The 13,582-nt window shown below is 46.1% G+C and overlaps 1 protein-coding gene across 4 annotated transcripts in view; it reads right to left on the reverse strand.

Annotated features, from left to right (window-relative positions):
* LOC106589750 (mitogen-activated protein kinase kinase kinase 4) overlaps positions 1–13,582 on the reverse strand; it is a 101,825-nt gene that overhangs the window by 29,152 nt on the left and 59,091 nt on the right. For all 4 annotated transcript variants that reach the window (XM_014180062.2, XM_014180061.2, XM_014180063.2 and 1 more), the window contains exons 6-17: positions 12,555–12,818; positions 12,114–12,266; positions 6,461–6,618; positions 6,191–6,307; positions 4,747–4,846; positions 4,119–4,202; positions 3,638–3,922; positions 3,224–3,373; positions 2,404–2,565; positions 1,294–1,506; positions 1,120–1,198; positions 760–853 (exon numbers count right to left, since the gene is read on the reverse strand). In XM_014180062.2, the coding sequence (XP_014035537.1) occupies positions 760–853; positions 1,120–1,198; positions 1,294–1,506; positions 2,404–2,565; positions 3,224–3,373; positions 3,638–3,922; positions 4,119–4,202; positions 4,747–4,846; positions 6,191–6,307; positions 6,461–6,618; positions 12,114–12,266; positions 12,555–12,818 (1,859 nt within the window). The remainder of the gene's footprint in view (positions 1–759; positions 854–1,119; positions 1,199–1,293; positions 1,507–2,403; positions 2,566–3,223; positions 3,374–3,637; positions 3,923–4,118; positions 4,203–4,746; positions 4,847–6,190; positions 6,308–6,460; positions 6,619–12,113; positions 12,267–12,554; positions 12,819–13,582) is intronic.

Consider the following 13,582-nt stretch of genomic DNA (forward strand, 5'->3'; position numbering starts at 1 on the left):
GTCGTCATTTGGCCAGGAAAGTAGCTTGTGTATCCCATCAGTTAGATGTGTTTTTATAGACATTTATTTCTGTAGGCCTGACGGGAGGTTGTGTATCCCATCAGTTAGATGTGTTTTTATAGACATTTATTTCTGTAGGCCTGACGGGAGGTTGTGTATCCCATCAGTTAGATGTGTTTTTATAGACATTTATTTCTGTAGGCCTGACGGGAGGTTGTGTGCACACTCAGCATGCATATGTGTAGAAAGTGGACAGAACGCCATTGAGTGAAAGAGGGAAAATGGGCTATAGGGAGAAGAACAGTATGATGCTTGGCTTGGTTTCTTTTTTGTTGTGCCCCTTCAAATGCACATTTACAAATGGAACACTCCAAGCAAATTAACGTGGTCTTCAAGACAAAATCTGTTTTTTGGGGGAGTGGTTTCACTTGCCCTTTCAAGTAGCCACAAAGCACATTCCACCAAATAGTTTTACAGTATTTAAAAAAAAAAAAGACATCTCTGGTTAAAGATCAGGCTTTGACGTCCGTTCAAGCACTTGAGTCCTCGATTACTCATGTCCATCACTACTAGCCAAATGTGTTACAAATTACACACACACATTTAAAAGCCATCAATTACTGTACAAGAGCAGAGAACATGAGGAATATTAGAACATGCAGGAAAACACTGTACATACATTACACACATTATAAAAAATATTATAATAGGTGGTAAATGGTTCTTAGTGCTTCACTGTAACCATGAACTTCGACCAACCTGAAGCCCTCTGCGTTGGGGATGAACAGGTGGGGGTTGGGGGGGTCGCTATGGCAACGAGGGACCTTCACTGGTCGAGGACTGTTCCTGGGGGCTGAGTGGAGAACAGAGAAAGGGTCAACAAGGCCAAGCTATCCGACTAAAGCCATACTTCAGTTCTATTTCTACAGACATGTTTACCACTTAGACCTAACAAAATCTTTAATCTAAAGCCACTTACAGAACAGTGAGTACACATTTTGTTATGTGCATGTGCTCCCTGCTTAGATTGAACCCACAACCTTGGCATTGCTAGTGTCACGCTCTTACCAACTGAGCCACACAGGACCACATATTTGCTCAGATGAGGCAGGGTCTTACCTAGGTACAAGCCACTGACTGGGCTGTGAGGCTTCCCGATCACATGACCAATGCACTCATTCATCAGAGCTTGCAAATTCTGCAGAGGGAATGATTTCCATAATCACAATACCATTCCACTAAATACAAAATCAATCAATAAAGTAATCAATCAAAGAAGTAGTATGGTTTTACCAGGAAGTCGTCCTCTGGTAAAGCAGAAATGAAGGCAGGTTCGATGGCTTGGAGGAAATCAAAGCCTTGAGTGGCCCAGCGGGGTCTGGTACCCCGGCCACTTTCACACTTGGTGAGGACGTAATTCATCCACTTCCTGGCGAAGGCGATATAGCATTGACCAATCCGCTGACGGAACTCCCCCGACATCAGACGCACCACCTCCTTGTGGTACTAGGGAGAACAAAAGTATATTTAAAGGTGCTCTTCACTTGACCAGTATAACCCCTACATCAGAAAAGGAGAATCACGACACTCTTCCTTGTGGTGCTACTGTGAAGAACAATATGACAGTCTGCTGTACTCTCTGGTTTAGGGGTTCGACTGGTTTAGGGGTTCGACTGGTTTAGGGGTTCGACTGGTTTAGGGGTTCGACTGGTTTAGGGGTTCGACTGGTTTAGGGGTTCGACTGGTTTAGGGGTTCGACTGGTTTAGGGGTTCGACTGGTTTAGGGGTTCGACTGGTTTAGGGGTTAGACTGGTCAGCCAAAAACACAAGGAGGACCAAGCCACTCTTGCCATTACCAATTTCGGTGGCATGTTCAATAGAACGGATTGTGTTTTGTCTGCCTTCCTCAGTAAAGTTGACAATAGTCTAACCAGATATCTGCTGACAGTTAACCCCAGTTTACAACTTCCCACTGTACTAACACAACCCTCCAAGACAGAACATATTCATCAGTTGCAAGACAGCTTAACCATCATTCCCATAAACAGTCATTATTTTCCCACACCTTTTACAACACTAGGGGTACTGAGGAAATACTTTTTATTGTAGGACTAAAGCAAGATTCCAAAGACTGACCTAAAGTAACCCCCCCACCCCCATGTCACCTATAGTTGCATCATGGCCGACTAATATAACCAATATTGCTAGTTAACCCACTGCTCTCCTCCACCCCCCTACAGCCACCATTGACACCTAACCCCTGCAGACCTCGAAGGCGAAGTTATATCCCTTGATCCCTGGCTTTTCTCTAGTACTGCTGCAATCTGGCCGACTTTGATATCGCTAGGTAACATCCTCATCATACTGCCCACCCCCAACGACCCAGAACCCTTGAGCTCTAACCTCGAAGGCGAAGTTGTATCCCTGGATCATGGCCTCTCTGTAGTACTGCTGCAGCGTGGCTGACTCAGATTCCTCCACCTCGGCCTCAAACTCTGACGTGAACATGTACTCCACCCGGTCAATGGCTGTGTTTATCTTTCTACAGAGCTGTAAGGCTTCGTTCTGTGGGGGGAGAGAGAAACGAGAGAGTGAAGAGGGAATGAGAGAGCAAGAGGAAGAGATAAAGACGGAGATAGTGAGTGTGTGTGTGCGGGGGTCTCTTGACTCCCTCTCCAAGTAAAGAAGAAAGAAACCCTTTTATGAGGGCTGCTTCAACCACAGCCTTGCCACACAGGAAAAGCCTTATTGAGAAGAGAGGAAGCTAAACGCTTTTGAAACCAGGCCTCCAATGTGAGGAAGTATAGGAGACATCAGTCATGGGCATGACTTTTGGTTTCACAGCTCTCACTGCAGTATAAACATGACATTTGTGCAAAGTAAATATGGTATTGGTACTGACCCTGTAAAAAGATTCTTACTTCCTTGTGCTGTTATTTCTATTTCTCCTGTGTTTTAATTCTACCTTGAATAATTTGTAATGCTACATTGTTATTGATCACGGCATTGTTGGGTTCGGAGCATGCATGAAAGACATTTCACTACTTGTGACATTAAAAACGTGACATTTGAAGTCGTCTTGTGCACTGCACCCTCTGCACATTGCCCCGATAGCAGCTCAATAAACTTGGGCTTAATAGTGGATCTTTTACAATGAAATAATTGTAATTCAGAGAAACATTTACAGTAAATGATCAAAGTGAATGAATACAGTGGATGGTACCTTGAGTTGCTCCAGGGCACGGGCGATGAGGGGCTGGCTGGAGGTTTGTTCCCTGCTTAGGGTGAGCAGCTCATCCATACTCTGCTGGAAGGCCTTACGCTGGGCCACAAGGTGGGCTGACTGCATCACTATCAAGAGCAGGTTCTCCACCTGAGGAGACAGAGAGAGAGAGAGTCAGAGGACGGAAAGCATCATGTGTGCTCCTCGTAAAAACATAGTACAGCATCTAGCAGCCTTATAAAAGAGGCTGAGGCTCTTAGTGGTAAGCGTCTTGGCTAAGGTGTTGAGATGACAGTTGGCGGGACCAGGGTTGGAGTCCTGGTCCGGCTACCCTCCACATTCACTGCAATATTTAGCTCTTCAAAATACACAAAGGAAGAGTATTCACTTCGATTAACTACATTTCCCACCCACCTTCATGGCCCGGAGCGTGTCCACAGTCTCCATCTGAGGCACCAGTTTGACCAGCTTCCCATCCCAGTGCCACTGAACCCCGGCCTGGCCTGCCCCGCCAGGCGGGTCCCCTGCTCCATGCTTGCTCATCAGCAGGTAGGCCTCATCCTCTGCCATCATCTCATCGGGCTCCTTACTGCAATCCTTTCCGGCTGCTGCGTTGAGAAGCTGCAGGATGAGGTCACGCTGGTGCATCAGGGCACATGGGACAAACACCTCCAGCTCCTCCAGCCCTGGGATCTGGACCTGCAGACAGACAGTCACAGACCGGTTTGCTCGTTCATCCATCAAAGAGGAAGGGAAATTCAGGAAGCAAACTGAAATTCCAATTTCACTTTAGTTCCTGAATGGATATTGACCATGGGTAGAATTCATGGGGAGGAAAGAGAGAATAAAAATAGCACGGAGAGTGATAAGTAACAAAATGTGTAATTTGAGGCACCTTGACATAATTTCTCTCCTGGAGGGCCTCCAGGAGGCATGGCACCCCGCTGGTAATGCTGAAATCAGCAGCAATCTCCAGGTCCTGCAGAGAGAGAGAGGAGGGGCACAGAGAGAGGAAGAGCAGAGGGGGGGGCAGAGAGAGAGGAAGAGCAGAGGGGGGGGGGCAGAGAGAGAGGAGGAGCACAGAGAGAGGAAAGGGGGCAGAGAGAGAGGAGGAGCACAGAGAGAGAGAGAGAGAGGGGGCAGAGAGAGAGGAGGAGCACAGAGAGAGGGAGAGAGGGGGGGCAGAGAGAGAGGAGGAGCACAGAGAGAGAGGAGAGAGAGGGGGGCAGAGAGAGAGGAGGAGCACAGAGAGGAGAGAGAGGGGGGGCAGAGAGAGAGGAGGGGCAGAGAGAGGAGGGGCAGAGAGAGAGAGAGAAGGTCAGAGCACTCTGAAGACCGAATTATTTTATTTTGATACTTCCTATATTTAACCTGAGAAGACACATTGAGATGGACATCTATTTTTCAAGTGAGCCCTGACCAAGAAGCTACATACATTTAATAACTTACAAAATACAATATTTCCCAAATAAAAATGAACAGGAGGCAAACTGGGGGCAGACAAAAACTGCAGTGTCTCTCACCTTACGGAGCATTTTGGCAAATCCCAGAGCTTTGGATGCCCTCTCTCTAGCCTCGTGGAACAGCTCCTTAAGTGACCGGCTCGTCTCGATTACCGACCGGCTAGAAAAAAATAAAAATAAAACGGCTTAACATGAGCCTCTTACAGCAAGATTACTTTATTTTCCCAACAGCGGGAATTAAATTTGGTAAACACATTGAAAACCACATACTGATGCAGTCGGAAAGTATTCAAACCCCTTGACGACTTCTCCGCAGATCCTCTCAAGCTCTGTCAGGTTGGATGGGGAGCATCGCTGCACAGCTTTTTTCAGGTCTCTCCAGAGATGGGTTCAAGTCCCGGCTCTAGCTGGGCCACTCAAGGACATTCAGAGACTTGTCCCGAAGCCACCCCTGCATTGTCTTGGCTGTGTGTTTAGGGTCATTGTCCTGTTGGAAGGTGAACCTTCTCCCCAGTCTGAGGTCCTGAGCGCTCTGGAGCAGGATTTCATCAAGGATCTCTCTGTACTTTGCTCTGTTCATCTTTCCCTAGATCCTGACTAGTCTCCCAGTCCCTGTCACTGAAAAACATCCCCACAGCATGATGCTGTCACCACCATGCTTCACCGTATGGATGGTACCAGGTTTCCTCCAGAGGTGATGCTTGGCATTCAGGCCAAAGAGTTTAATCTTGGTTTCGTCAGACCAGATAATCTTGTTCCTCATGGTCTGAGAGTCTTTAGGTGCCTTTTGGCAAACTCCAAGTGGGCTGTCAAGTGCCTTTTACTGAGGAGTGGTTTCTGTCTGGCCACTCTACCATAAAGACCTGATTGGTGGAGTGCTGCAGAGATGGTTGTCTTTCTGGAATGTTCTCCCATCTCCACAGAGGAACTCTGTCAGAGTGACCATTGGGTTCTTGGTCACGTCTCCCCCAATTGCTCAGTTTGGCTGGGCGGCCAGCTCGAGGAAGAGTCTTGGTGGTTCCAAACAACTTCTATTTAAGAATGATGGAGGCCACTGTGTACTTGGAGATCCTCAATGCTGCAGACACTTTTCGTTACCCTTCCCCAGATCTGTGCCTCGACACAATCCTGTCTCGGAGCTCCACGGACAATTCCTTTGACCTCATGGCTTGGTTGTTATATAGACAGGTGTGTGCCTTTCCAAATCATGACCAATCAATTGAATTTAACAAGGGGACTCCAATCAAGTTGTAGAAATGTCAAGGATGATCAATGGAAACATGATGCACCTGAGCTCAATTTCAAATATCATAACAAAGGGTCTGAATACTTAAGTAAATAAGGTATGTTTTTTATTTTCAATAAACTTGCATTTTTTTCTCTCGAAAAACCTGATTTTCTTTGTCATTATAGGGTATTGTGCAACGTAACTAAATGTGGAAAAAGTCCAGGGGTCTGAATTCTTTCTGAATGCACTGTATGTTAAACATAAAACAAGACATACCGGATCTCATCTGAGACTGTACTGTCGTCGGCACTTTCCCAGAATTCATCACCACTCTTCTGCAGGCCCGTGTCCAGGAAGTCCCCTGTGGACTTGAGCAGCATCCCAGCAATGTCACTGTGAGAGAGAAGAGGAAGGGAATATTTAGCTAAGTGGCGCTAACTAAATACAATGTGGAAGAGGGAGTGAGTTGGATGCTCCCAAGGAGAATAGACGCTTAAAATGAGATGGAGAAACAATGAATCAATGAACAAACAGTCAAACACCAACCAGAAGAGTTTCCCAGACTGAGCCTCCCCTCCTCTGATGTAAGGGGTGATGACCTTGGTGAAGTTCCACTCCTCCTCTAGAAGGTTCTTCAGGCTGTGGGAGGCCTGGGGAAGCTGCTGCAGCATCTGGATCCAGCTGTGCATGTAGTCAAAGTACACCTGTAGACAGGGAGAGGAGAGATATCTCCACTGATTAAACAGGTAGGTGTGCAGCAGGGTTTTCATTAGCCGGTAACAGCAGGATTTTGTCTGCAAAAAATAAATAAATGAAAAGCCGATAAATAAAATTGCCGCCAGCCAGTCGATGTAAATGCATTTGTCCGGTCATGCTTATTGGTCTATAGTTTCATTTACAACATTTTGTGGAATTAAATTGGCCATTGTATTTCATTAGTCCTTATGGGTCTTATTTATCATACGAGCACAGCATACAGATATGGAGCCTAGCATGAGCGGAACATCTGTCAGAAAGCAGGAGAGCTGTTGCTACAGGTACGTGAAACATGCTTTAATAAGCCCAATCATTCATTACGCAACCATTTTAAATGCAAGCACGTGTTCATTTTTTGGGGAAGTCCACGATTAAAGAGCTACTATTTTTATTTCTCAACTGGTAATTGAAGCACACTTCCCATTAACCATTCAAGTGCTTAGCAACGGAAGGCAAGCTTCAGTTTGTTTGCAATCCGAACATTTAACTTCCTATTATGAGGCATGTTTCACTTTTCTTCAAAGTAGCCTAGCCAAAATACGACTAAAGACTTACATATGCCATTGAAACCAGTAGCCTATTTCTCTCATGCTCTATTTGTTTTCAAATCAACTTTCTTTCACTGTCCAGTAGCCAAAAGTCCACAATCCTAGCCATATCAGTAATACATGCCAGTTGTTGCATCTTTAGATCACCCCTATCTAAATTTCTAAACAGATATTTTCATCTCCGTCACATGAAACCGCTTGCATGTGCGTTGCGCTTTTGACAACGGTGTTTTGCCACCAATTGCATTATGGAACGAACATTTGCGTGTAGCCTACTGCCGTGTGCGCATTGCTGCGCTTACAGTGTTAAGATAAAATAGTTGATCAACATTTTAAGCTTAACGTTCTGATCTGTTGCATCAGCCTTAATGATTTTTAAAGTTTTTGGGGATGCACTGGTTGTATGAATTTGGGATCTATCGCCCCACAACTGTCCCAGAGTCTGTTCGGAACAGGCAATAGAATAGGTCAACTTTCCTACTATGGGGATAGTAGATTGAAATAGACTAGTGATTTTGCTGTCCGTTATTGGTCTTGTTTGCTGAAGAAAAGTAACTGTGGACAGTTATTACGTCAACGTTAAAGTGTGCATCAGAATTCAGTAAGAAGGATGCACGCCGTTGCATCCTTGAGTTGTATGTTCTGTTAAGTTGAATTACCATAACATAAAAGTCTATCATTCTGAGCACCTTGGCTGGACACCCTAATCAGGTTATGCATATGGGTCAGTAAAGTTGTCAAATGCCCGGTAAATTAAAATGCAGCTGGTCAAATGCCCGGTAAATTAAAATGCAGCTGGTCAAATGCCCGGTAAATTAAAATGCAGCTGGTCAAATGCCCGGTAAATTAAAATGCAGCTGGTCAAATGCCCGGTAAATTAAAATGCAGCTGGTCAAATGCCCGGTAAATTAAAATGCAGCTGGTCAAATGCCCGGTAAAATTAAAATGCAGCTGGTCAAATGCCCGGTAAAATTAAAATGCAGCTGGTCAAATGCCCGGTAAAATTAAAATGCAGCTGGTCAAATGCCTGGTAAAATTAAAATGCAGCTGGTCAAATGCCCGGTAAATTAAAATGCTGCTGGTCATTTTTCCTAACGTAAACCTGGTGTGCATGTAGTCAAAGTACACCTGCGGACAAAGGGATGAATGTACAGTGATCAACCGGCAGGTAAGTGGATATGTTGCCTACTTACAGGTGTATTTCCAATGTTATTTATTTAAATAACGGTGCATGGCTGCATGCAGTTTCCTCTCCAGTTTGAGACCGAGCCAAGTCATTTGATAAGCAAATTAAGTTCCTAAATTTATGTTCTGACAATTGCTTTGCATGGTTTTCCCACAGTATTTTTGTCACCCGTCTGTGATATCCCCACCATTATCCTAACACAAATTCCTCCTATAATATATACCATCCTTCCTATGGCATTGTGTGGTATTGCTTCCTATTTGTCAGCAGATGGCAGAGATACTGGGGAATACATTCATCCTCATTGTTGTCATTCTTATTGTACTAGCCTCACCGCAGGGCAGGGTTGTGATACTCCTAAAGTAAAGCCTGTTTTTCTGCAGCAGCTGAGTGGTGGCAGAAGGGAGTAGACTAGACTTTAACAGTGCTGTGGTGGTGACCCTTTTTAGAATTCAGGAACATTGTGTTTCTTAGGCTTTTATCACCCACTTCCGGCCGTCTGTCCAAAGAGACAGACAGCGAGGAAAGGAAACGCTGCAGCCTAAAACTCCTGAGAAGTAATCAGTGATTGACTGATGCCAATTCCTACCACACCCCTGGCTGCCATGTGCTGATTCAGATTGGTGGTTGCTGGTTAAAGCGCTCTCACCCCAGAGATAAGCACACACTGTTCTCAAGCAGATTTACCGGGAGCTAGGATAACACTAAGCCTGGGTCCTGGGCACTGGCCAGGCACCCAGAGAGACACAAGCCATTTTCCTACAGTACGCCTCTCAAGTCTTAACCCACACACTCAGGTTGAGTAGGACGCAGCCTCTAACTTCACCCTGGTTAAAGGATAATGATGTAAAAGTTGTACACTGCGACTTTAGTAACCTCTAGGGTAATCTACACCCGACAGACAATAGTAACCTCGGTAACCTCTGGGGTAATCTACACCCGACAGACAATAGTAACCTCTGGGGTAATCTACACCCGACAGACAATAGTAACCTCGGTAACCTCTGGGGTAATCTACACCTGACAGACAATAGTAACCTCTGGGGTAATCTACACCCGACAGACAATAGTAACCTCGGTAACCTCTGGGGTAATCTACACCCGACAGACAATAGTAACCTCTGGGGTAATCTACACCCGACAGACAATAGTAACCTCTGGGGTAATCTACACCCGACAGACAATAGTAACCTCGGTAACCTCTGGGGTAATCTACACCTGACAGACAATAGTAACCTCGGTAATCTGGGGTAATCTACACCCGACAGACAATAGTAACCTCGGTAACCTCTGGGGTAATCTACACCCGACAGACAATAGTAACCTCGGTATCTACCCGACGCATGTAACCTCTGGGGTAATCTACACCCGACAGACAATAGTAACATTGGTAACCTCTGGGGTAATCTACACCCGACAGACAATAGTAACCTCGACCTCTGGGGTAATCTACACCCGACAGACAATAGTAACCTCGGTAACCTCTGGGGTAATCTACACCCGACAGACAATAGTAACCTCACTTGGGGTAATCTACACCCGACAGACAATAGTAACCTTGGTAACCTCTGGGGTAATCTACACCCGACAGACAATAGTAACCTCTGGGGTAATCTACACCCGACAGACAATAGTAACCTCGGTAACCTCTGGGGTAATCTACACCCGACAGACAATAGTAACCTCTGGGGTAATCTACACCCGACAGACAATAGTAACCTCGGTAACCTCTGGGGTAATCTACACCCGACAGACAATAGTAACCTCTGGGGTAATCTACACCCGACAGACAATAGTAACCTTGGTAACCTCTGGGGTAATCTACACCCGACAGACAATAGTAACCTCTGGGGTAATCTACACCCGACAGACAATAGTAACCTCGGTAACCTCTGGGGTAATCTACACCCGACAGACAATAGTAACCTCCCTGGGGTAATCTACACCCGACAGACAATAGTAACCTCTACCTCTGGGGTAATCTACACCCGACAGACAATAGTAACCTCGGTAACCTCTGGGGTAATCTACACCCGACAGACAATAGTAACCTCGGTAACCTCTGGGGTAATCTACACCCGACAGACAATAGTAACCTCGGTAACCTCTGGGGTAATCTACACCCGACAGACAATAGTAACCTCGGTAACCTCTGGGGTAATCTACACCCGACAGACAATAGTAACCTCGGTAACCTCTGGGGTAATCTACACCCGACAGACAATAGTAACCTCGGTAACCTCTGGGGTAATCTACACCCGACAGACAATAGTAACCTCTAGGGTAATCTACACCCGACAGACAATAGTAACCTCGGTAACCTCTGGGGTAATCTACACCCGACAGACAATAGTAACCTCGGTAACCTCTGGGGTAATCTACACCCGACAGACAATAGTAACCTCTAGGGTAATCTACACCCGACAGACAATAGTAACCACTGGGGTAATCTACACCCGACAGACAATAGTAACCTCGGTAACCTCTGGGGTAATCTACACCCGACAGACAATAGTAACCTCGGTAACCTCTGGGGTAATCTACACCCGACAGACAATAGTAACCTCGGTAACCTCTGGGGTAATCTACACCCGACAGACAATAGTAACCTCAACTGGGGTAATCTACACCCGACAGACAATAGTAACCTCGGTAACCTCTGGGGTAATCTACACCCGACAGACAATAGTAACCTCCCTGGGGTAATCTACACCCGACAGACAATAGTAACCTCGGTAACCTCTGGGGTAATCTACACCCGACAGACAATAGTAACCTCTAGGGTAATCTACACCCGACAGACAATAGTAACCACTGGGGTAATCTACACCCGACAGACAATAGTAACCTCGGTAACCTCTGGGGTAATCTACACCCGACAGACAATAGTAACCTCGGTAACCTCTGGGGTAATCTACACCCGACAGACAATAGTAACCTCGGTAACCTCTGGGGTAATCTACACCCGACAGACAATAGTAACCTCTGGGGTAATCTACACCCGACAGACAATAGTAACCTTGGTAACCTCTGGGGTAATCTACACCCGACAGACAATAGTAACCTCTGGGGTAATCTACACCCGACAGACAATAGTAACCTTGGTAACCTCTGGGGTAATCTACACCCGACAGACAATAGTAACCTCTGGGGTAATCTACACCCGACAGACAATAGTAACCTCGGTAACCTCTGGGGTAATCTACACCTGACAGACAATAGTAACCTCTGGGGTAATCTACACCCGACAGACAATAGTAACCTCGGTAACCTCTGGGGTAATCTACACCCGACAGACAATAGTAACCTCTGGGGTAATCTACACCCGACAGACAATAGTAACCTCGGTAACCTCTGGGGTAATCTACACCCGACAGACAATAGTAACCTCTAGGGTAATCTACACCCGACAGACAATAGTAACCTCGGTAACCTCTGGGGTAATCTACACCTGACAAAGAAGCTAAATTGCAGAAAAGAGTCTCTGCGCGATGGACACACTTAAATCAAAATATTTCAGTGGTTTAGGGCAGTTTCCCAATATATCTTCTACAGATTAGTACTCCCTAGTTTGTTTTACCATCAGCATCTGGGGAGGTCCTCTTCAAACTTGTCTATGTTATGTAGCAGTTATAATGCATTTAAGACCTGTCATAAGCATGTATGAATTTTGCAACCCTAATCCTGACTCAGTAGGTGGTCCTCTTACCACCAGCATTTTGTGGAGGTCCTCCTCGAATTCGTCTATGTTGGCATTGGTCTGGAGTCCCTGGGGGTCTGTGACCACCCCCCTCAGCATGTACTGGTAATACTGTTTCATCAGGAGACCACCTTTCAACACCTCCTTACATTCACGCACCAACTACAGGACAGATGGAGACAGAGGTTAGCATGGGCATCAAATGACATATAGCCTACCTTACTGAGCCAAACCGAGCCGAGCTGTACTAGGCTGGCCTGGTTATGCAGCCGCCATAGATGCTGGAACTGTGCTTTAAAGGACAATGTGAAAAGAACATATCTGAGCCAGCGCAGTGCAGTTCAGCCCTACAGTGTGAATCAGGCAATAGAGATGATCATCACTATTCTCCTCTCCTATTCAGAATGAGCAGGGCAGAGTGGGAGAAACAGAGAAAGTGTGCCTGCTGACCTGTTTGATGCTGAGGAGTGAAGGCTCCCCTGCAGGCCTCTGTTCCAGTCTCAGTTTAAGACACTCGTGTATCACGTTCAGCAGGACGCGGCACAGGACCAGGAAGGCAGGTCGGAACGAGGGCAGGTCCATGTCCAACAGCTCCTCCCAGGAGACTTGGTCCGCCCCCAGCTCCGGGCCCCTGGGAGCGCTGCAGGAGGACAGGTGGCGGGACAGCTCCGGTAGGTAGTCACTGTACAGCATGGGGTCTGGGAAGTCTGTGAACTAGAGAAACAGACATGTTAGCATGTCTAAACTAAATAATGAGAGGGACAGCTCCGGTAGGTAGTCACTGTACAACATGGGGTCTGGGAAGTCTGAACTAGAGAAACAGACATGTTAGCATGTCTAAACTAAATAATGAGAGGGACAGCTCTGGTAGGTAGTCACTGTACAGCATGGGGTCTGGGAAGTCTGTGAACTAGAGAAACAGACATGTTAGCATGTCTAAACTAAATAATGAGAGGGACAGCTCTGGTAGGTAGTCACTGTACAACATGGGGTCTGGGAAGTCTGAACTAGAGAAACAGACATGTTAGCATGTCTAAACTAAATAATGAGAGGGACAGCTCTGGTAGGTAGTCACTGTACAACATGTGGTCTGGGAAGTCTGAACTAGAGAAACAGACATGTTAGCATGTCTAAACTAAATAATGAGAGGGACAGCTCTGGTAGGTAGTCACTGTACAGCATGTGGTCTGGGAAGTCTGAACTAGAGAAACAGACATGTTAGCATGTCTAAACTAAATAATGAGAGGGACAGCTCTGGTAGGTAGTCACTGTACAGCATGGGGTCTGGGAAGTCTGTGAACTAGAGAAACAGACATGTTAGCATGTCTAAACTAAATAATGAGAGGGACAGCTCTGGTAGGTAGTCACTGTACAGCATGGGGTCTGGGAAGTCTGAACTAGAGAAACAGACATGTTAGCATGTCTAAACTAAATAATGAGAGGGACAGCTCTGGTAGGTAGTCACTGTACAACATGTG

Source organism: Salmo salar, chromosome ssa28 (assembly GCF_905237065.1).
Source record: "Salmo salar chromosome ssa28, Ssal_v3.1, whole genome shotgun sequence".
Taxonomy (NCBI): domain Eukaryota; kingdom Metazoa; phylum Chordata; class Actinopteri; order Salmoniformes; family Salmonidae; genus Salmo; species Salmo salar.